This window comes from Syngnathus typhle, linkage group LG4 (assembly GCF_033458585.1).
Source record: "Syngnathus typhle isolate RoL2023-S1 ecotype Sweden linkage group LG4, RoL_Styp_1.0, whole genome shotgun sequence".
NCBI classification, from domain to species: domain Eukaryota; kingdom Metazoa; phylum Chordata; class Actinopteri; order Syngnathiformes; family Syngnathidae; genus Syngnathus; species Syngnathus typhle.
Window position 1 is genome coordinate 3,267,115 of NC_083741.1, and position 23,782 is coordinate 3,290,896.

Here is a 23,782-nt window from a genome sequence, read left to right on the forward strand (position 1 = left end):
CATCACATCCGTCATCTCTAAAAAGCTGTATATGTACCTTTGCCACGGTAGAAGACACAAACCTTGTCACAGCAGACTTCAAACACGGGATAACACAGGTCGTAAACAAGCACAACAATACCAGCACAGCAAGCACAGGAGCCAAAAGTTTCAACAGCAACTGCCACCAGGCGCCAGAGAATAGCCATGAAAAGAAATCCCATTGACGTGGGATTTTGTCCTCCGACATGGCCTGCTGTAAATTCCTCAGTGAGTTCATGGCTTCCTTGATGTGCGTGTCGTTATCTCCTGGAATGTATGTGCAACAGGAAGTCCCAATGATGTGGCACACACCACCTTGTGCTGCCGTTAACAAGTCCAGAACCATCCTGTTTTGCAAGACCATTAGTCTAATAGCCTGGATCTCTCTATTCTGTCCATCATCGACTTACAGTGAGAGGTTCACAAAGGATTGAAAACGATAGTTCAGTGTCTCGATGAAGAGAGATTGTTTTCCAACTCCGATCCAAGGAAAAAGCGCATGAACAACTTTGTTTCCGACAGGCCATATTTTATGGTCGTCCGGAACATTCGCACCCCAGACAGGGTCATGGGGGTCAAAGGTTGTAATCGCCCTGCGTCGACGTCCAGAAGAGTTGTGTGCTGTCGTCAGCTGACGATGTTGTATCCTGTAGGTGTGGTCCGTCACCCACACTGGTGCACACACTCCTGTCCAGTTGGCGGGCAGCATCGGATAAACCTTGTGACCACAAAGCCACCAGCCATTCCGTATGAAGTATGTTCCGTTCGATGGTGCAGCCATGTTGGTCGGAGAGCCCTCACCACCTGAAATGGCTCTCTTATCCTGACACTCCGTGGCGATGTCCAAAGCTCCCATCCAGTTCCCTCCTGGAGAGCAGTCACTGTCAATGCATTTGTGGGTCTCGCTTCCTTGGATGTAACACGTATAGTTCACTCCAGGTGGCCGCTCTGTGTAGGCGACCTGCGGCAATGTTCGTCCTTTAACAGTCACATTGAGATTTGTCCAGAAAAGCTGATCACAGGTACTTTCTGCAAGTCCAGGGCGGGAAGGACTTGACTGAAACACTGACTGTGACAGCATGGTGTTGATATCCAACTCCTCCCATGGATGCCATGCATTTCGCTTCAGTGACATTCATTGCTCTGGCCTCCAAGTGAACTTGTGTAGAGGAAGGAGGAAGTTTGGAACACACATAGCAACCCTCCTGTGTGTGCGACCTCACAGTGAATTTGACGTAGCGCTACCAAGTGTTGGTTTCGTATGGGTTTCTGGGGTCCCATGACCAGTCCTCAAAGTTCTCATCGTGTGACCATCGTCTTCCACGGTCAACATTGTCACTTGGTCTGTTCAGTTGAGTCCATAGACCATAGCACGCTCCAACCACAACGCAGCAGAGGATCCACCTGGCATATGGAGCCCCGTTGCTACTTGGATGACAGGGACTCCGAGGCATACCCTCGCCTAGCGGAGTGGGTGTTGTTGTTCTCTTCACCAACATTGAGACGTCTAACCCTAGACGATGAGGCTAGTTTGAAATCAGGCTTCCCAACCACTCCGAATTAGGGGTCCAGCACTCCTCGTAGCTTGCAGTGGCTGAGGTGAATCCAGCTGGGCCGTTCAGCGATCTTTACTGCAGTGGGGGTAGTCAGCAAGGCTTGGAATGGTCCCTCCCACCGTGGGCTGGCCCAGTTCTTTCTTTTGATGACTTTGATGTAGACCCAGTCTCCTGGCTTGATGGTGTTGTCAACCTGTGAGGATGAAAGATCAGGCGGCAGTAAATTTGCATTTGACACCTCTGTCAGTCTGAGCGTTCTGACCATGTAATCTGCCAAAGACTGTTCTTCATCTGCCTTTTGTAAATCTGCATGGAACACAGGTAGTCTATATGGCCTCCCGTGGATTTTTTCAAAAGGTGTTAGCCCTTCTGAAGTGGGAGTGATTCTCATATAGAGCTTCACTAAGTCTAGGCACTCTGGCCAAGGTCTGCCTGTTTCCATGCATTTTTTCAACCTGCTTTTAATAGTATAGTTTGCTCGTTCAACCAGGCCAGCACTGGAAGGGTGAAAAGCGCAGTGTTTTTTTAACGCTATCCCAAGGTGTACAGACATGTTCTGTACCACCTGGTTCACAAAATATGGACCATTGTCACTGTAAATGGTTTGAGGAATGCCATGAGTCGGTATGACGGCTTTGCAAATGGCTTTTGCCACTGTTAAGGCATCTGCATGTTTAGATGGAACTATTTCCACCCATTTGGAAAATGCATCAATCATCACTAGGCAGTATTTGTGAGGTCCACTTTGTGTGAGCTCAATAAAATCCATGCGCATGATTTGACATGGGTAAGACGGTTTTGGAAATGAGCCTCTCTTAGGTCTCATGTTTCCTTGTGGATTATGTTTCACACAAACGGGACATGCTTTACAAAATTTTTTTAAGTAAACATCCAAACTAAAAGTAGTGAATTGTTCATGTATGATGGACCTCATCCCCCCTGTCGACACATGGCAAGGCCCATGTGTCGCAATTGCTGCTGCCTTAAAAAGTGATTTAGGTAAAACAGGTTTGTCATTGATGCGGAGGATATTATCTGTATCCGCTATCGCACCTTTTGTTGTCCACATTCGTTTTTCCACCATTGGAGCATTGCCCTGCATATCTGTCAGTATAGTCGTATCTATGAATTGCGTGTCCTCTGAATCTATTAAGAAAAATCCATGGCCATGTTTCCCTGCCGCTGCTTCTTTAGCAATTCTGTCTGCTAATCTGTTTCCATTCGAGGCTTCATCTGTGCCTGTGGTGTGAGCACCACATTTACACACAGCTAGTTTAGCAGGTAAATGAATGGCCTGTAACAAGTCTTTTAACAAGGAGGTATGGGTAACCGGCTTACCAGTTGATGTCATCCCCCTGCGCTCCCATTGTTTTGCAAAATAGAACAGAGTAGAAAACGCATACTGACTGTCTGTGTATATAGTGACTTCCTTATCTTCCGCCAATTCACAAGCTCTTGTTAGTGCAATCAGCTCAGCCGCCTGCGCTGACCTGTTGTATGGAAGCTTCTCTTCTTCAACAATCTGGTCTGGCAATCTCACAATTGCATACCCACTTTGATTGTTCCCTCTAGGATCCTTTGAACATGACCCATCCACAAACCACCTTTCCCCTTTGTCAAGTGGTGTGTCAATTAAATCTTGTCTGGGCAGCTGTAGATGTTCTGTAGCATCCAAACAGTTATGTGGTGTACCATCCCCCGCCAACAGAATCAACGTTGCTGGGTTAAGGACTGTGCACCTCTTTATCACAATGTGTGGTTGTGACAGAAGCGTAGCAGTGTAGGATAGGTGTCTGGCAGGTGACAAAAAGTCCATTTTGCTTTGTAGTAGCAACACATCTACGGCATGTGGAACTAGCAGCTCCATTTTGTGAAAGAGCACCACATCTGCAGATTGTCTCACTGCAAGCGCTGCCGCGCATACTGCTTGGACACAGTCTGGCAAGGATTGAGCCACTGGATCCAATTTTTTCGAATAAAATGCAATTGGTCGCAGTTTGCTGCCATGGCTCTGCAGCAACACTGAGGTCATAAAACCATTCCTGCAGTCTGCTGTTTGTACAAAGGTTTTATTGTAGTCTGGCAAGATAAGAGATGTGGTTTCCATCACAGCCTGTTTCAGCACTACAAAAGCATCGTCTGCTTCTGGAGTCCACATTAATTTTTCTGTCATTGCCATGGGGACTCCATGCGCAATATCTAACAGCGGTTGCGTCTTTTCCGCATAATGTGGGATCCATGCTCTGCAGTAATTGCAGAGCCCCAAAAATGACATAATTTGTTTCTTCGTCTCCGGTTTTGGTGCATCTGCAATGATTTGCTTTCTGGTTTTCTGTATCTGTCTTCCAGAAGTTGTCAACGTGTGACCTAAATAGTTCACTTCCTGTCTGACCCATTGGAGTTTGTTCTTGTTCACTTTATTACCTGTTTTGCAGAGATAGCGTAACAATGCTAAGGAGTCTTCCCTGCAAGCAGCTTCAGTTTCAGAGGCCATCAGGAGATCATCTACATAAACTAGAAGTTGGCTTTTGTTTGACATCTGAAAATCAGCCAAACAGGCCATGATAGCTTGCATAAAAATAGTTGGACTATCAGCAAATCCCTGTGGCAATCTGGTGTACGTATAACTTTGCCCTTTAAAGGTGAACGCAAACCAGAACTGTGAGTCTGGGTGAATTGCCACTGAGGAAAATGCATTGCTAAGATCAATTACCGTGAAAAACTTCTGGGTAGGTTTCAAAGTGTTCAGAAATGTGTGTGGGTCAGGCACATTAGGTGCTCTTGTCTGCACTGCATCATTCACTGCTCGTAAATCTTGTATCATTCGCCAATCAATTTTATTGGCCTTTCGAACTGGAAAAATAGGGGTGTTGCAAGGAGAATCCGAGCACTTCCTAATGATTCCTCCTGACAAAAGATCATTTATAACAAGGGCAATCCCGTTTATTGCCTCCTGTTTTAAAGGATATTGCTTAACTCTTGGACGCCACTCTGATCTTGGTTTGATCTGCACTGGCGGAATGGATGTTAACTGTCCTACATCAGATGGCCCCTTTGTCCACAGCTTGTCAGGAAGCCCAGCCAATTCCCCCTCCTCCTTTTCATTCAAACAAATGTTAACTAGTCAGGGACGCGCATACGCGCCTGCCCCACCAACACTTACTTCACACACAGTTCGCTTCCACATGTCACAACTGGTACTGTAGCTCCACCCATCACCTTTATCCTCATAATCAGTGACAGAATCAGCTAATTTAATCCGGCAACCCACATCTGCCCATGTTATACTGTGAGGTTTAAACAATGAAATGTGGGGTACAGCCGACAACTTGTATTTGTCATCCTGAGAAGCGGGCAGAAGCACAGCAGCAGCTGCAAATGACCTGCGATGAGTGTACAGAGCAGTGATTGTTAAAGTTACTTCTGTGTCACTGAGAAAACTTTCAATATAGTCATCATGTGGGTCAGTGAGGATATTCATGGTGACTTGTAATTGATTACAAGGCATTTCTGATTCAGGTCGTGTCAATTGTTTTCGGGCTTCACTCAGCAAATTGCCTGGTAGCTTGGGATTCTGTTCAGCAGAGACGTCATAGGAACAGAAAATCCGCTCACCTGCTTGTGCAGCATATGAGTCCACATCTCTCACTCTACATGCTCGCATGCCATCCTTTACTGGAATTATTGCAATTCCCAATCTAGTCATCAGATCTCGTCCCAGAAGGTTTATGGGACATTTTGGGGATAGCACAATCGAGACTGAAGCTATGACTCCCGTTTCATCATCTCTCACTACAACTGGATTGGAGATACTCTCCCTGTGTACCTGCCCATCAGCAGATTTTACCCAAATAGTATTTTGGGAGGCCTTTAGATTTGAGACTTTAGTTTTTATTACGGTCTTACACGCTCCGGTATCACACAAAAACTCTACTTCACTTCCTCCAATGTTTAAGGTAACATATGGTTTTTCTTTTAATGCATTCAAAATGTCCCATGCTGCATGGACATCCACTATCTCTTCCTCTGTAGGAGGACAAGAGATCACAGGGGGGGAATCTAGTCATGCTGAGAATTTGGCTTTCCCTCTGCCATTTCCTCCACCCTTTGATTGGTATTGTTTTGCAAAACGACACGACCTTGCGAAGTGTCCTCGTCTCCCACAGTTCCAACAGTTGTCAGAATCTGATGGGGGTTTCGAATTATATGGTGGCCTGCGACCTTGCTGGCCTCTACGTCTTCCTCTGGCCCGCTGGGACCCATGGAAGAACACTGTTGTATCTTCATCTAGGTCATCATCATCATCGTTGCCTAGATGAAATACATCAGAACTTTTGCCTCTTTTGATCACTTTTTCAGCATGTCTGGCCCATTACATAGTTGTTGTCACACTTGCAACATCTACTTCCACCAAATGTTTCCTCACCCAGTTGCCGATTTCAGGGCGGAAATTCGTAAGGAGCGCATTTTTAAGCTGTTGCTGATAAGCACTCTCAGCTGCATCATTGAATGGGATGCCACTATGCACCCTGAATTATTTTTCAAATCTTAAGCGGAAATCATCAGTATCTTCCCCAGGCTTCTGTTTAATCCCTGCCAAATGACCATAATTCACTCGTCTTCGAAAAATAGTTCTCACTCTTTGCACAAGATCATTCCATTGTGCTGCATACTCCCCTACCAATTGATTTCCCTCACCGGGATAGGGGAAGGGCCCTTGATTATTTCTACCTGTATAATGACCTCTAACCTTTGCCCAGTCTTTTCCCAAAGAAGACATTGCAGCTTCTCCTGCCTCATGCCCATTCAGTCTATAGGAATGTATGATTCCAGCCATGTCTTCTGCCCATTTATCTGGGTCTTCAGCAACAGGGGTAACCCCTTCAACTGCTTTTCTTGCTTCTTCCAAAGTCCATGGCCGAAAAACATACGTATGTGGAGGTTGGCCTTCCCCTACAATAGGGTTTGGCACCTGTATCATTGGGCACACATCAACATTGCCCAAATTTTGGGAAAACCTAGCAGCAGTGGTCAAACTTCTTGTTTGTACAGGACTTCTAATAATGTGACCCTGTTTTTTTTTGTCTGTTATATGGGGGAGGGTGCAGGTCTGTTAAACCTGGATACAAGTTTTGCATACGAGCGGAAGATCCCTCTTGCTCCGCTTGAGCTGCATTTCCAGCTGCGGCTGGAGCCGTGGCCGGGACAGTGCGCCTCATTGTCTTCCGGCCTGACAAACATAGACGCAGCCTCATCACTTCTCAACTTTCTATCTTTTGTCTTTTGGATTTGTTCTCTTCTCTCTTGTGAAGCACTCAACCACATTCTGATTAAACATCGTGACAATAATAACACATACTTATAGTCAATTTAACACATAATCACAACTATGATTGTGGATCCCCTAGTTAGCAGATTCTCTTAGTCTCCTAGTCAAGCATCTTCAAAACGTATTTTGACAAGCTGGTGACCTCTAGGTCAAGCTAAAGTGTCGGATTGCTTTTAATACATTCATGTGTAAATGAAATATCAGTGCTATGATGCTGCTCAAGTTGCTATTAACTATACAATATTGCAAAGCAGAATAAAATAAAGTATATTGCAGCTTACTCTAACTGTGATTAGCAGGTCTCATTCTCATTACCTGACAACGAGCATGGGCTTCCCTAGTTAGAAAATTAAAATATTCAAGCAGTTTCAAAGTATATTATAGCAAAACAAAATAATATAACATAATCCAAAATTGTGTGTTGCTGTGCTTCAGAACAAGTCTTCATCTAATAGATGACTTTTTAAACTATTTATTTGCTATGTTAGGTCTATCTGACTTAGGCACCATCTTCTGGGGAAATTTGGAATGGAGGTTGACTGATTCAGCCAACAAATTCCCCTATTCCAATTTATTAATAGTTAATTTGGAAGAACTAACTTTTAAGTAACCCTTACTCAGGCCCCCTTCCTCAGGTCTTCCATGTCAAGCTTTGAAATTTGGAATTTCATCTTAGCCAATTCGTCTGGGCCAAATCCAATATACACTCGCGCACCATCTTTTACCTATCCACCATGTAACTCGACAGACCAGTGACGATGATGAAGAGTTGCCCAGGCCAATGACGAAGGGCAGACAGGAAAAATTTGGGGAATTACCCATCTCTGTAAATGAATGAATAAATAACTAAATCCGACATCTCAATGTCTATTGAGACAGCAGGTGAGGCAGGCACACAGACCAGGTTTACACAAATGATTACGAAATCAAACCAACTTTGATTTGTGAAGAAACAACCAATTATAGTATAATCTATCTTGATAAAAATCTGGGGTTTATTAAGAGGTTTATTTATATATTTATTCATGTACACATGTATTTATTTACAAATGTGTTTGTTTGTTTGTTTGTTTGTTTGTTTGTTTGATTTAAATGTAGTATTGCACACAATCCCCCCTCCGTGAGTCGTCACCTTATCGTGGTGGAGGGGTTTGCGTGCCCCTATGATCCTAGGAGCCATGTTGTCTGGGGCTTCATACCCCTGGTAGGGTCACCCATGGCAAACGGGTCCTAGGTGAGGGGCCAGACAAAGCACGGCTCACACGAGCCCCTTATGACGAACAAAATATATGGATCTTGTTTTCCCTCGCCCGGACGCGGGTCACCGGGGCCCCCCTCTGGAGCCAGTCCTGGAGGCGGGGCTCGAAGGCGAGCGTCTGGTGGCCGGGCCTTCGCCTATGGGGCCCGGCCGGGCACAGCTCGAAAAGGAAACGTGGCTCCCCCTTTCCATGGGGTCACCACCTGTGGGAGGGGCCAAAGGGGTCGGGTGCAGTGCGAGCTGGGCGGCGGCCAAAGGCAGGGACCTTGGCGGTCTGATCCCCGGCTGCAGAAGCTGGCTCTTGGGACATGGAATGTCACCTCTCTGGCTGGAAAGGAGCCCGAGCTGGTGTGCAAGGCAGAAAAGTTCCGACTAGATATAGTCGGACTTGCCTCCACGCACAGTTTGGGTTCCGGTACAAGCCCTCTCGAGAGGGGCTGGACTCTCTTCCACTCTGGAGTTGCCCACGGTGAGAGGCGTCGAGCAGGTGTGGGTATACTTATTGCCCCCCGGCTGGGCGCCTGCACATTGGGGTTCACCCCGGTGAACGAGAGGGTAGCCTCCCTCCGCCTTCGGGTGGGTGGACGGGTCCTGACTGTTGTTTGTGTCTATGCACCAAACGGCAGCTCAGAGTATCCACCCTTCTTGGGGTCCCTGGAGGAAGTGCTGGAGAGCGCTCCTTCTGGGGACTCCATCGTTCTACTGGGTGACTTCAATGCTCACGTGGGCAATGACAGTGAGACCTGGGTAGGCGTGATTGGGAGGAACGGCCCACCCGATCTGTGTTCTATTGTTGGACTTCTGTGCTCGACACAGATTTTTTATAATGAACACCATGTTCAAACATAAGGGTGTCCATGTGTGCACTTGGCACCAGGACACCCTAGGCCGCAGTTCGATGATCGACTTTGTAGTCGTGTCATCGGATTTGCGGCCGCAAGTTTTGGACTCGGGCGAAGAGAGGGGCGGAGCTGTCAACTGATCACCACCTGGTGGTGGGTTGGCTCAGATGGTGGACCTGGCAGACCCAAACGCTCTGTGAGGGTCTGCGGGGAACGTCTGGCGGAATCCCCTGCCAGGAAGAGCTTCAACTTCCACCTCCGGCAGAGCTTTTCCCACGTCCCGGGGGAGGCGGGGGACATTGAGTCCGAGTGGACCTTGTTCCGCGCCTCCATTGTTGAGGCGGCCGACCGGAGCTGTGGCCGTAAGGTCATGGGTGCCTGTCGTGACGGCAATCCCCGAACCCGCTGGTGGACACCGGCGGTAAGGGATGCCGTCAAGCTGAAGAAGGAGTCCTATCGGGCCGTATTGGCCTGCGGGACTCCGGAGGCAGCTGACAGGTACCGGGTGGCCAAGCGGAACGCAGCTTCGTTAGTTGCTGAAGCAAAAACCCGGACGTGGGAGGAGTTTGGGGAGGCCATGGAGAATGTCTTCCGGACGGCTTCGAGGAAATTCTGGTCCACCAGGAGGGGGAAGCAGTGCAACGTCAACACTGTTTACAGTGGAGATGGCGTGCTGCTGACCTTGACCCGGGACGTCGTGTATCCGTGGGGAGAATACTTCGAAGACCTCCTCAATTCCACCGACACGCCTTCCATTGTGGAAGCAGGGCCTGGGGACTCTGAGGCGGACTTTCCAATCTCTGGGGTCGAAGTCACTGAGGTAGTTAAAAAAACTCCTCGGTGGCAAGGCCCCGTGGGTGGATGAGATCCGCCCGGATTTCTTAAGGCCTCTGGATGTTGTGGGGCTGTCATGGCTGACACGTCTCTACAACATCGCGTGGACATCGGGGACAGTGCCTCTGGATTGGCAGACTGGGGTGGTGGTTCCCCTCTTTAAGAAGGGGAACCGGAGGGTGTGTTCCAATTACAGGGGAATTACACTCCTCAGTCTCCCTGGTAAGGTCTATTCAGGGGTGCTGGAGAGGAGGGTCCGTCGGGAGGGCGAACCTCGGATTCAGGAGGAACAGTGTGGTTTTCGTCCTGGCCGTGGAACAGTGGACCAGCTCTTCACCCTCAGAAGGATCCTCGAGGGTGCATGGGAGTTCGCCCAACCAGTCCACATGTGTTTTGTGGACTTAGAGAAGGCGTTCGACCGTGTCCCTCAGGAGGTTCTGTGGGGGGTGCTTCGGGAGTCCGGGAGTCCGGGGTACCGAGCCAACTGATAAGGGCAGTTTGGTCCCTGTATCACCGATGCCAGAGTTTGGTCCGCATTTCCGGCAGTAAGTCGGATTCGTTGCCAGTGAGGGTTGGACTCCGCCAAGGCTGCCTTTTGTCACCGATTGTGTTCATAATTTTTATGGACATAATTTCTAGGCGCAGCCGAGGCGTTGAGGGTGTCCGGTTTGGGGACCACAGCATTGCGTCTCTGCTTTTTGCAGATGACGTAGTGCTGTTAGCTTCTTCAGGCCGTGATCTCCAGCTCTCACTGGAGCGGTTCGCAGCCGAGTGTGAAGCGGTCGTGATGAGAGTCAGCACCTCCAAATCCGAGTCCATGGTCCTCGATCGGAAAAGGGTGGAATGCCCTCTCCGGATCGGGGATGAGATCCTGCCCCAAGTGGAGGAGTTTAAGTATCTTGGGGTCTTGTTCACGAGTGAGGGGAGGATGGAGCGCGAGATCGACAGGCGGATCGGTGCAGCGTAGGCAGTAATGCGGACTCTGTACCGGTCCGTCGTGGTAAAGAGAGAGCTGAGCCAAAGGGCAAAGCTCTCAATTTACCGGTCGATTTACGCTCCTACCCTCACCTATGGTCACGAGCTATGGGTCGTGACCAAAAGAACAAGATCCCGGATACAAGCGGTTGAAATGAGTTTTCTCCGCAGGATGTTCGGGCTCCCCCTTAGAGATAGGGTGAGAAGTTCGGTCATCCGGGAGAGACTCGGAGTAGAGTCGCTGCTCCTCCACGTTGAGAGGAGCCAGATGAGGTGGCTCGGGCATCTCATCAGGATGCCTCCTGGACGCCTCTCTGGGGAGGTGTTCCGGGCATGTCCACCGGTAGGAGACCCTGGGGACGACCCAGGACGCGCTGGAGACACTATGTCTCTCAGCTGGCCTGGGAACGCCTTGGGATCCCCCGGGATGAGCTAGATGAAGTGGCTGGGGAGAGGGAAGTCTGGGAGTCCCTCCTGAAGCTGCTGCCCCCTCGACCCGACCCCGGATAAGCGGAAGAAGATGGATGGATGGATTGCACTCAATCCGCCAAGATGTAGTCTGCTAAAATTGAGAGATTGAGAGAATTCCAATCACAATTTTCTTAATAGTTTTCATTGTATTCATAGTTCATCTTTGTGAAGGTCTGCTCTCTATTTTATGGCTTTCTATTTATAATCAGCAGGGAAAACAAACAATAACACAAATCTATTTTTTTCACTGTACTGAACATCAATAAAGAGCCCTAACACCACGTTAACTCCTAATCAGGGACTCAATGCCTAATAATTTATCTATTTTTATTGAGGTTTTCCCTGTTGGTCAGCTGATCAGTTAAAAACTCTCCAGAATTTGTTAATTACTATAGATGTTTTATCACCAACTGGCAAATGTAACATTTTTCAGGTAGGATATTTGGACAATTGCATAAAATACAAAGGCTTAGGGTTTTACATTGTTATAATTCTGTAATACTGCTGTTTTTGTATTCTTTCTTTCCAGGCTGAAACAAATGACGGCATACCCTCTAACCAGACAGGGGACGTGATCCACAAAAATAACAACGATTATGGTTTTGTCTGCCGCAATAAAGACCAAGCTCATGGCCTCTGTCATAACTACAGAGTTCGCTTTCTGTGTGGAAAACTTGGTAATTGTATTTTTATTTTTTTATCAGAATATCTCAGGTTATTCGTATGAAACATAGGCGTTTTCTTCACTTTTTGCTGGTGTTTGATGTGACAGACGTGTCTCTGCTTTGAGGACAAGCAACGCATGATAATTTAGTATATGCTTTACATTGTTACATTACATTACATTACATTACATTACATTACATTACATTACATTACATTACAGTAACATGGTAATGAGACCTAGGGCCCTATTTTGGCGGACTGGCGTAAAGTCGAGCGTAACTCCATTTTTGTGACAGCCCAAGTCTAGTCTGGTGTGTTTCCTTGGTGTACGGTTGTTGTGCTCATATGGGTGTGCATTGTCATTTTCATGCAAGGGCAATCGTTCAGTTCATGAAAGCAACATGGGACAATCCCTCTGAAACATTAATTGAACAGAACTTCCAAAAATGTCCCAAATATGAACATGTAGAATGCATGGCAGCCTCAGTTGCACCCTCCATTGCAGTTATAAGGCGATTCGGTGAGCCAACGACACAGACTTTAAGCTCAGCAGTTAGTGCTCTGTCCAGGTACAATCAAGTTGGGTGTTTTTTTTTTTTTTTTTCTGCAGTGTCATGCATGGCGTACTCAGGTTTTCACTTCGACCACCCTGATTTTCATGCAAATCAGGGAAAAGTCTACTTGCATCCCCCAATGGGGCACAAAGTTGTAAAAGCCCTTACACCCAGTTCTGCCAGCACGAAGTCTGACAAAATACCAAAAGAAAGAAAACTCCATCCATGTGCACATTTAGACTGTTCTTTGCACTAGATTTGTGCCCATTACAAATAGGGTCCGAGGTCTCCGCTTTCTGTAGAATACATTGTTAGCTGTCAACTGTTATTGTCCATTTCTCGAGTTGTAATTCTTATTCTCCAATCCTGCAGTCCGTCCTCAGGCCTCAATTTCAATCGACATGTTGTCCAACAGCACAATTCTGGAGCTTGCAGACCAGCCTATGGGTTGGCAACCTGGGGACCATGTTGTAGTGGCCAGCACGGACTACTCAATGCATCAGACTGAAGGGTTTGAACTAATTCCTTGCCCTACTTGTACACTTAACCAAGTCAAGGTTCGAGGTGAGGAATGTGACTCACAGCACAATCACACATCTTAAAACATTTCAATTCTTGAAATTAAAACTGAAAATACTCAATTAATATTCTTAGTATTCATATTAGTTAATACTCTTAGTATTAATATGACTTGCAGTGCTTGACTTGTTTTATTTGATCGAGCTTCAAGCTCCATTTGTGAATCATTGACAAGGATGTTATTGTCAAAAACCATGGAAGGTAAGGCAGAACGTTTCTGTCGCTCAAGAGAAAAATTATGAGGCTGGTATTTGCCAAACCGCATGTTGACAAGTCAAGAGGCCTCTGGGAGAAAGTCCCATAGATAGACGCGAACAAATTATTGTTCACTTCAGTTTATGGAGCTATATTTACATTATTAACCCATTCCTGCTTAAGGCCTGTCCACTGACTACAGGGATGATCAGCATCCTGATCAAATTACCGTAATTTTTGGTCTATAAGTCGCTCCAATGCCCCAAAAAGTGAAAAAAAACATATATAAGTCGCTCCGGAGTATAAGTCGCATTTTGGGGGGCAATTTATTCGACAAAATCCAACACCAAGAACAGTCATGAACGAGCAACAACAGGCTAAACGATAAGTATGCTAACGTGACATAAATACAATAAGAGCTGAGAACGGCCCTGACGTAAAATTCAGAGTTATTAAAAAAACTATTACATAAATAACACGTTAATAAAACCATCTGTGTCACTCCAATTCATTAAATCCATCAATCGTCCTTTGTCAACAATGCGTGCGCGCCGCTGACGGCTCTTGCACTTCAAAATATTCCACAGGCCCATATATAAATTATATATCAAATAACTATTATATAAGCAATAATGTTATCAAACCATCTGTGCACTCTAAATCATTAAATCCATCAATCAAATTCCTCGTCCTTTGTCAACAATGCCGCGCGTGCGCCCTGACGTCAGCCTCGTCGTTATTCCACAGATCTACTATATAACTATATTGTAGCGTTAACAAAGTTCAAGGAAAGACGTGGGTTTGGTAAACGGCTCTTTATTTAACAAAACAAACTTCCAGGCGTGTGGCGGCGTGGACTTCCAGCCACGGAAGTGGAAGAGAGCTCCATAGAATAGGACCGGGCGTGCGTAAAAGCCAAGACCGAGCCCCATCCACTGTCCCTGGACAGCTACCCGGCCGAGCGCCGGCCCTCGACTTCCATCCACGGAGATGAAAGACAGCTCGGTAGAGTAGGACCGGGCATGCGTAAAAACATTGTCCGAGCCCCAGCCACCCGGCCGAGCGCCGGCCCCCGACTTCAATCCATGGAAGTGAAAGAGAGCTCCGTCGAGTCAATCTTTGTCCTTTATGTAAACAACCGCCGCGCCACGACGTCGCGCTGCTGACGCGACGTCACGCCGCTGACGCGACGTCGCGCTGCTGATGTCACTTCAAATTCAAATTACAGTAATCCCTTGCTACATTGCGGTTCGTTTATCACGGTTTCACTTTTTTGGGGGGTTTATTTTGTTTTTGAATTTTTTTGAAAAAAAACACGTATAAGTCGCTCCTTATTATAAATCAGTTTAGCCTACTTTTTCCTTTCTGATGTATATCCTCACCTTGTTCGAGAGACCATCAAGTATGCGGCGGTGACTGACTCCAACTTCCAGCTCACCATCGGAGAATTGAAGCGCGTGGTGGGGATCTTGCTGCTCTCGGGTTACCACCAGTTCCCCAGTCGCCGACACTACTGGAACACAGATAAAGATCTCCATTGCGCCCTCGTCGCTGGGGCCATGTCACGCAAAAGGTTCGAGGAGATCATCCGCTACATTCACTGTGCCGACAACACGCGCCAGAACAGCAGTGACCGGATGACAAAGCTGCGTCCCATGATGGACATCCTCAACGCTCGGTTCGGGGAGGTGTATCCAATGGACTGCAATCTTGATCTGGACGAGGCAATGATTGAAAACTTTGGAAGACACGGATGCAAGCAAGATATCCTAAACAAGCCGGTGTGGTTCGGCTACAAGGCCTGGTGCCTGAACAGTGGGACCAACGGCTTCCTGCTCCACTTCGACATCTACCAGTGGAGCGAGTGTAGATGCCTCTGAAGTGGAACGCAAGTTCGGCAAGGGCGGTGGCACGCTCCTTCGACTTCTGGACAACCTCCCCGATGCTGTGCGTGCACTTCCGCTACGCATCTACATAGACAACTACTTCACCGGCCTCCCGCTAGTTGCAGAGCTGCGCAGGCGGGGCTACGCTTGCACGGGGACGATCCGAGAAAACCGCATCCCGCGCTCTTGCCCGATCACAGATCAGAAGGCTATGAAGAGGAAGCCGCGTGGTGCCGTGTCTGTCGTGTACGACACGGCAAACAAGATTGCGCTCACTCGGTGGAAGGATAACGCCGTGGTCACCATCGCCTCCACCCTCGCCGCTGAGCATCCGCTGCAGAAGGTGTCACGCTGGTCAAGGAAGAAGAAGGTGGCAGTGGACCAGCCATTTGTTGTCCAGCTGTACAACCGCAGCATGGGCGGCACGGACCGCGCCGACCAGAGCATCGAGCTCTATCGCATCAACATGCGCCGGAAGAAGTGGTGGTGGCCGATATTGTTGAGTCTGGTGGTGCGGGAGCGTAAATCGATGTTTACGTTTAGCATCGATGCCAATAAATCGTCGAGCATTATATCGATTAATCGATGTGTATCGATGAATCGTTACACCCCTAATGTTTAGTCTACTAGTGTCTCTTTAGGTTGAAATCCTTAAACAAGGCAACCCTCTCTTTAGTAGAAAGTAGACAAACACAATTGCCTTGATTTTCAGGGAGGAAATATTGTAATTCCCATTTCTCTTCAAAGCGACGGCCCTCAATGTCAACTGTCCTCGTTTTCTTTGCAGTCGCCATGGCAGAAATGAGCGGCGAGGGGTGGTGCTGCCACCCTTTGGTAATAGGAGGAATTACAGGTTCAAGTTTCATTTTTTTTTATATCCAGTTTGACAGTGCAGGCGGTACATAAATAATATATAATATAAAATAATTAAAAGACCGAAGCTGCGTGCCATATGAAATCTGATCGGGGGCCGGATTTGGCCCGCGGGACGGACTTTGGACATGCCTGGTATAATGTCTAGACCCCGAATGTAAGACAACCCCCACTTTTTCAGTCTTATTTCAATGCAAAAAACATCGTCATATATTTTGTCTGTACAAACGATTTCATGTATTTTGTTTCCTGTTTATGCTCAGTTATTAATGTGTTCTCATACTGTTTTAGAACAATATTTCAGGCCTGATCTGTCAGCTGATTCAAATGGCTTTTTAAAGATACAGCACATACCAGCGTCAGAAATACCAACGGTTAATGTATACACTTGCTTGTATTTCCTGACATCCATGTCCTAAACAACTGTGGACTGTGGCTTTTCATGTCCCAGTGGGTGCGGGGGTATTCTAGCAAGTACTGTTGGTTATGTATGTGAAAACTTCGAAGAAGTCAACCCTGAGATGAGAAGTTAGAATTACCGTAATTAGGCTCACTTAAAAACTTAAAATTTACTAAAAAAAACACAGTGCGCCTGTAATGCAGAGCGCCTTATATATGGATCAATTGATGAATTTGTTGATCCATACTGGTTGCACACAGCGCTCTGCCAAAATGTTTCAGTACGTTTTAGTACGACTAGTAAATTACAAGGTCACATCGCTTCCAAGCATTACGGCAACCGTGGTAAGGGGGCGTCACTGAATAGCTGTTGTACCCGCGAGGCTATTTCATTTCAAAATAGGCTGTTCCGTTAATGTTTTCGAGTACGTTTACAGATCAATATTCAATGGAATCATAAATAAGCAGCCCCAATGTGTTAAATCAGTCTTTAGTCGGTTCTGATCACTTTTATGGGAGAGAGTTTGAGAAACGTGATTATTTACAGGGGGCTGCCATGACACTTTGCCGGAGGCTCATGGGAGTCTGTGAGCTGAGGTTCATGGGAGTTTGCGGCTGGCTAATGCTATAATGATAGCGGCTATACACACAAGGCTATTTCATTTCAAAATAGGCTCCTCCATTAATGTTTCGAGTAAATTTACGATTTTCAATATGGAAGGGAAACATAAGTAGGCAGTTAGATCGAACTTTAGTCATTTCCGATCATTTTATAGGAGATAGTTTGAGAAACGCGATTGTTTACAAAGGGCTTAATGGCTAGTGGATGCACACCGCAACCCTAGTCAACCTCAGTTTGTTGCAGTATAGCTTCTATTTCATGCGCCTTTTAATCAGGTGCGCCCTATATATGAAATAATTTGTAGAATAAAAAAATCAATGAAGGTGCGCCTTATAATCCAGTGCGCCTTATGGTGCGAAAAATACGGTAGTTGAAATAAATGATTGGTGAAAAGCCTGTACCCATGTATCATACGCACCCAAATTTTGACTCCTACTTAAGTCCGTGAACGTAAAAATATTTCAGAAAAAAGATCATCTTTGGGAACAACCGGATGTTATTCTGCCGGTCAGTATCACTGCGCATGCGCTAGCATACTCAATAGCGAAGAAATGTTTCGGATTTGTGTAGGGTACATTGTGACAGCAAACGAGCAGGTGATCTAGCAAGCGTCTGATACGAGAGCATTGTGTTCGTATGGAGCGTATTTGAAGTGAACAGCAGAGAAGAAAGCGCATCTGTAATGGCGGCCTCCGTATGATATCCGGATTTAGAAAAAAAAAAAGAAAAAGAAAAAAGTTTTTTTTGTAGCCATGTATAATGCGCACCCCAGATTTTAGGACAATAAATTAGTTAAATTTTGCGCATTATACATGGGAAAAAACGGTAAATTGAATACAATTAAAACATTTAGGAACTTTTGATCACTACCGTTTAACCAGCAAGACAAGTTTGGCGTCTTGATCTAGGATTTATCCACATAATGAACATACATGACTTAGTAGAAGAATGAGCTATAAAGGAAAAAACGGACGTAATTTAGTGCGTGTTAAGATGTAAATAAAGTCAATCAAAACAAGAAATGCAAGAGTGGAGAATACTACACACTAACCAAACCCGTATATTCAGTACAGGCGCAACCAGTGACCTGTGGTGATCGGCACAAATCAAAGTTAGATACTAATGCTAATGTAAATGCCAGTGACCCACATTCTATCACTTCGGTTATCAGCAAGCTATTATCTTGTCACAAAAGCACAGAAGCTGCAACTACCATCACAAGTAGCAGCCCAGCTCAGCTCTGCAAATTTACTGGTGACAATGTTCCCATCTAATAAAAAGCATCTGTATTGAATATAAATCACATGTCATTCATTTCTCTACACTAAAGCATATGCTATCATTATAAAAAAAAACACGTTTTAGATTTTTGTGACATCTTGGAACGTGGAAACCGTTTGTCCATACAAGCTTTAATCTACCTTTTATCTACCTATTAATCATATACATGGTAATAACGGAAAAGAAAAGAAGCTTCAAATTTGCTTCATGACCCAGATCCTTTTTTGACAACTACAGGTGGCGCTGTTTGAATAAAGAGGTTTAAGAAAAGGCAAGTCACTGTCTTTCAGCCCAATTTTGTGTGCTACGTATCTAGGGGAGTCAAAAAATACAACAACCGTTTTATGAAGAAAATCTAAATCTATATTTTGACTGTTTAAGGCACTCAGTTCCCAGAATTCAAAGTGGCTCAATACATGTAATTAATAAGGTTATAATAATACAAATGTGTTTCGTGTGTTTTTGTGTTAATACAACCTGGATGTGTCATATGTAATGCAGTTTTTTATGACTTTAGATTGTGTGTAATAGTGACACCAACATTAATTCGTGCTAAGCAAAAATGTTAGTCTTTTGAGGGTGATGGATTTGGTCCACAATTTGGGAAGCGCGCTATCCGCGCCTCACGGAAAAAGCCATAGCCAATCACCTGTTATCCAATTGAATCACTGCGTGCTTGTTTTATTTCTTCAGTTTTAGGAAAAGGCTAAGACACCGAAGCAAAATTTAGACTTACACAGGTTGGTTGAGTTCAATCACAATTCTTGTTAAGAAAGCTCTGTTTTCAGGAAAGTTCAATACAGTGCTGGCCCTTTCGTGTGACCATGCTGAAGAGCAGAAAGTCGCCATTCAGAAAAGAAAACGTTTAAGGTTCTTTGGTCAGCTTATATTCAGTTGCACATGCCAGTGTGGGCCGAGTTTGATCGGTGATGAGTCAGGGGGTGTGGCAGGTTCGCAGGAGATTTTGATTCCATGGGAGTGGGTGCTGGTTCGGTGAGAGCTGGTTCCGTGGGGGTGGGTGCTGATTATGGGCGATTCGGTGTGGGGGGACTGTTTGTTTCCATCCCGTCTTTCGGCCTTGGCGATCACCTTTGGACGTGTTCTTGGTTGTTTTCCTCCTGCCGCTCTTCCTCTGGCACCTCTACCGGTTTTATCTCCAAGTGTCTTTCCTGTAAACCATTCTTTCACATACATCCGCCCAGTGTCGCGCACCGCCCATTCATCATTCTTTCAATTTTTGTCATTTTGTGCAGAATTATGTGAACTTTTGGCTGTGACATTATCAATTTGTTAATGTTCCCTGACTTTGCAGAGTTCTTACTCACCACTTACCATGCATTTGTTTGTTTGTTCTTTTGACACTATATTTTGACACATATCTTTTCATTGTTAGGCAAAACATTTCCCTCTGTCCAGAACGTTCAGTAGCAATCCAAAGCTGGCTTCTAGCTTTAATCAAAACATAAGATATAATCAAGTACTGGACATTTTTAGACGACTTTGGCAGTGTCCAAGATTTAGAAAATCATCAGGCATGGATTAAACCAGTGGTTCTTAACCTGGGTTCGGTCGAACCCTGGGGGTTCGGTGAGTCGGTTTCAGGGGTTCGGCAGAGCCTCCACTGCAGAGGTCCGAACACACCTGATTTATATATCCGGATATCTGAACTGGTCTCGCAAACGCAAAAGCAGAAGTCACACTGATTTGCTGGTATGTCGTTTGTTGTGAATTCATGCATTGTGTTGGTGTTATTCTTTGAACAAGGTGATGTTTATGCACGGCTCATTTTGTGCACCAGTAAAAACATCTCTGTCTTGAAAAAAAATAAAATAAAAAATTCACTAAAGAGGGGTTCGGTGAATGCGCATATGAAACTGGTGGGGTTCGGTACCTCCAAAGAGGTTAAGAACCACTGGATTAAACAGTTCCTTAAGGGTCATTAAGCTATTCAGGCAACATATTTATTTATTTATTTATTTATTTATTTATTTATTTATTTATTTACCGTTTTTTTCCGTGTATAATGCGCCCCCATGTATAATACGCAACCCTAAAAATGCCATGTTGATGCTAGAAAAAAGCCTGTACCCATGTATAATACGCACCAGATTTTTTATTTTTTTTATTTTTAAGTCCCAATGATCGTCACACACACAGGGAGGCAATGGGTCCCATTTTTATAGTCTTTGGTATGGTCTTAACTAGGCTGGATGTATATTTTTTTTGTTGGCGTTGATTTCTCCGACTGCCCATAAAGGCACCACCGCGATCAGTGCGGACATGTGAAAAAGGCGTGCGGACATGTAAAAAAGGCGGCTCTGTATGGGAGAGACGTTGAAGAGACACCCTTGGAAACCAAAACTTGCCCCTCGTCGTGACTCGGAGCCGCAACAAATGTTTCGGATTTGTGTAGGGTACATTGTGACAGCAAACGAGCAGGTGATCGAGCGAGCGTCTGATACGAGAGCATTGCGGTCGTATGGAGCGTGTTTGAAGTGAACAGCAGAGACGAAAGGAACAAGGCAAAGTGTTGTGAAATAAAATATTACCTGTAAGACGCATTTTGTTTTTTGCTGATTGTATTAAACTATCACATTCATTGTCAGTCAAGAAGAGAAGAGGACTATTTGCATCGGATCCATAGTGCGCATGCGCAGTGATACTGCCTCCGTATGACGTCCGGTCCGTGATGGAGATTAAAAAACAAACAATATTTGACAATAACACACCATCAAGGAATGCACCATCGCATCAAACGATGTGTCGTCAATTATGAATTTTACTGACTAAGTGTGTTGGGCAGGATGGCTGAATGCGATGCGCGATTGACAACAAACAAGAAGAAAGGTGATTTCAAGTTTTATTTCGAGGGAGATTTGTCATGTCTCGTCCCCAGTTTTGCTATGTGTCTAGGTTGCCATAGTTTCTGTTCGCGTCGCCCCTCCCTTCCTGTGTCACCCCAATCAATGTAACGTGTTTTGCATTTAAGTCCTGTCTGCCCCTCGCTCACCGTCGGATCATTGCATGTGTTGCTGTCATGATGTCTGTTTGGTTTCTGTTCCTGTCTTTGGTAATGTCACCCTGTCTTTTTGTTCCACGTCTTTGTCGGTCAGTCCTGTTGTTGGTTTTGTTGTACCATGATTTTCTAAAAATAAATAAATAAATAAGTAAATTGTTTTTAATTAAAAAAAAAATTGTACCCATGTATAATGCGCACCCCAGATTTTAGGACAATAAATTAGTTAAATTTTGCGCATTATACACCGAAAAAAACTTTATTCATTTATTCATTTATTCATTTATTCATTTATTCATTTATTCATTTATTCATTTATTCATTTATTCATTTATTCATTTACCGTTTTTTTTCCGTGTATAGTGCGCCCCCATGTATAGTACGCACCCCTAAAAATGGCATGCTGATGCTGGAAAAAAGCTTGTACCCATGTATAATACGCACCGAATTTTTATGAATTTTTTTTAAAAAAAAATTTAATTTTTTTTTTTTTTTTTTTTTTAAGTCCCAATGATCGTCACACACGCAGGGAGGCAATGGGTCCCATTTTTATAGTCTTTGGTATGGTCTTAACTAGGCTGGATGTAATTTTTTTTGTTGGCGTTGATTTCTCCGACTGCCCGTAAACGCACCACCGCGCTCCGTGCGCGCACGGGACAGCAAACGAGCAGGTGATCGAGCAAGCGTCTGATACGAGAGCATTGCGGTCGCATGGAGCGTGTTTGAAGTGAACAGCAGAGAAGAAAGGAACGAGGCAAAGTGTTGTGAAATAAAATATTACCTGTAATACGGATTTAGGTAGAGAACTGAACTCTCGCTCTTTATATAGCTGACGTGTCTTGCGCATCCGTTCTGCGCATCTGTAATGGCGGCCTCCGTATGATATCCCGTTTGCGTGTGTGCGAGAGCGAGAGAGAGCGAGAGAGAGAGAGCGCGCGAGAGAACGCTCAACCGTAGCGCGCCGCCGACCGCCCAACTGCACCGCGCTGGTTGATTATTGTGACAGAGCCGTCGCTGAAATTTAGAAGATATTTTTAAAGTCCTGATGTACTTTCTAAAATTTAAGTGGACCTCAGTGCGCACTGCGCAGGGAGCTTAATTTGGTGCAGCGCGCCGGGCGCTCACTGTCGCATTGCTTAAAGAGCGCCTTTGTGTTTTAGGATGAACAGCAGAGACCAAAGGAACAAGGCAAAGTGTTGTGAAATAAAATATTATCTGTAATACGCATTTTGTTATTTGCTGATTGAAACTGCTAATTAAACTGTGAATTGAAACTAATAGGAAGAAAACAACTCTCGCTCTTTATATAGCTGACGTGTCTTGCGCATCCGTTCTGTGCATTTTATTTCACAACACTTTGCCTTTCTTCTCTGCTGTTCACTTCAAACACGCTCCATGCGACCGCAATGCTCTCGTATCAGACGCTTGCTCGATCACCTGCTCGTTTGCTGTCCCGTGCGCGCGGAGCGCGGTGGTGCGTTTACGGGCAGTCGGAGAAATCAACGCCAAAAAAAAATTTTTTTTGTACCCATGTATAATGCGCACCCCAGATTTTAGGACAATAAATTAGTTAAATTTTGCGCACTATACACGGAAAAAAACGGTATTCATTTATTCATTTATTCATCCATTTGTTTTCTTTTACTACTTATTGAGTGAAAGTGAGCTGGAGCCTATTCCAGCTTACTTCAGGCAAAAGACAGGGTACAACCTTTGCATACATTAGAGCAGGGGTCGGGAACCTATGGCTCATGAGCCAGATCTGGCTCGCGAGCCAGATATGGCTCTTTCGACGACGTTAAAAACATTATTAAAAAGTATACATTAGTACACTGAATAATTCATTGGTCTTAATTAAAATACATGCATTTAATCGTATTTAAGATATCTTTTTTTTTTAAATGGTATGGCTCTCACGGGAAACTATTTTAAAAAAAATGGGCATTTATGGCTCTGTCCGCCAAAAAGGTTTCCGACCCCTGCATTAGAGCATAACAAATGTTCATGGCAGTGAATGTTTAAGTTTTATGCTTAGAGTAAAAAAAGAAAAAAAAGAATGCAAAAGCGTGAAAGTTTGGGTGATGTTTGTTCTACCTGTGTGCGCCATAACTGTGGATTGAAATGACTTAACAACTATTGATGTCTCCCTAGGCAGCACATTGGTGGGGGGGTGGATTATGTCCTCTGTAGTTATAGAAGACCAGTTTTTTATGCATGTGTGTATGTGTTCACAGGCAAAGCCCAATTTATTCACATGGGTGAAGAGGTGGATGGGGTGGATATGAGAGCTGAGGTTGGCCTGCTGAGTCGTAATATCCTAGTCCGTGGTGAGATGGAGCCCAGCTGTTATGGCAATGAAGCCTGCAAATTCTTTGACTTTGACACCTTTGGAGGACATTTGAAGGTACACTATACTTTAGGGGTG

General features: G+C 45.2%; 1 protein-coding gene across 1 annotated transcript in view; it reads left to right on the forward strand.

Annotated features, from left to right (window-relative positions):
* LOC133152430 (cell migration-inducing and hyaluronan-binding protein-like) overlaps nucleotides 1-23,782 on the forward strand; it is a 233,489-nt gene that overhangs the window by 162,418 nt on the left and 47,289 nt on the right. Inside the window, 3 exon segments of the mRNA XM_061276012.1 lie at nucleotides 11,816-11,963; nucleotides 12,879-13,070; nucleotides 23,592-23,761. Of these exon segments, the coding sequence (XP_061131996.1) occupies nucleotides 11,816-11,963; nucleotides 12,879-13,070; nucleotides 23,592-23,761 (510 nt within the window).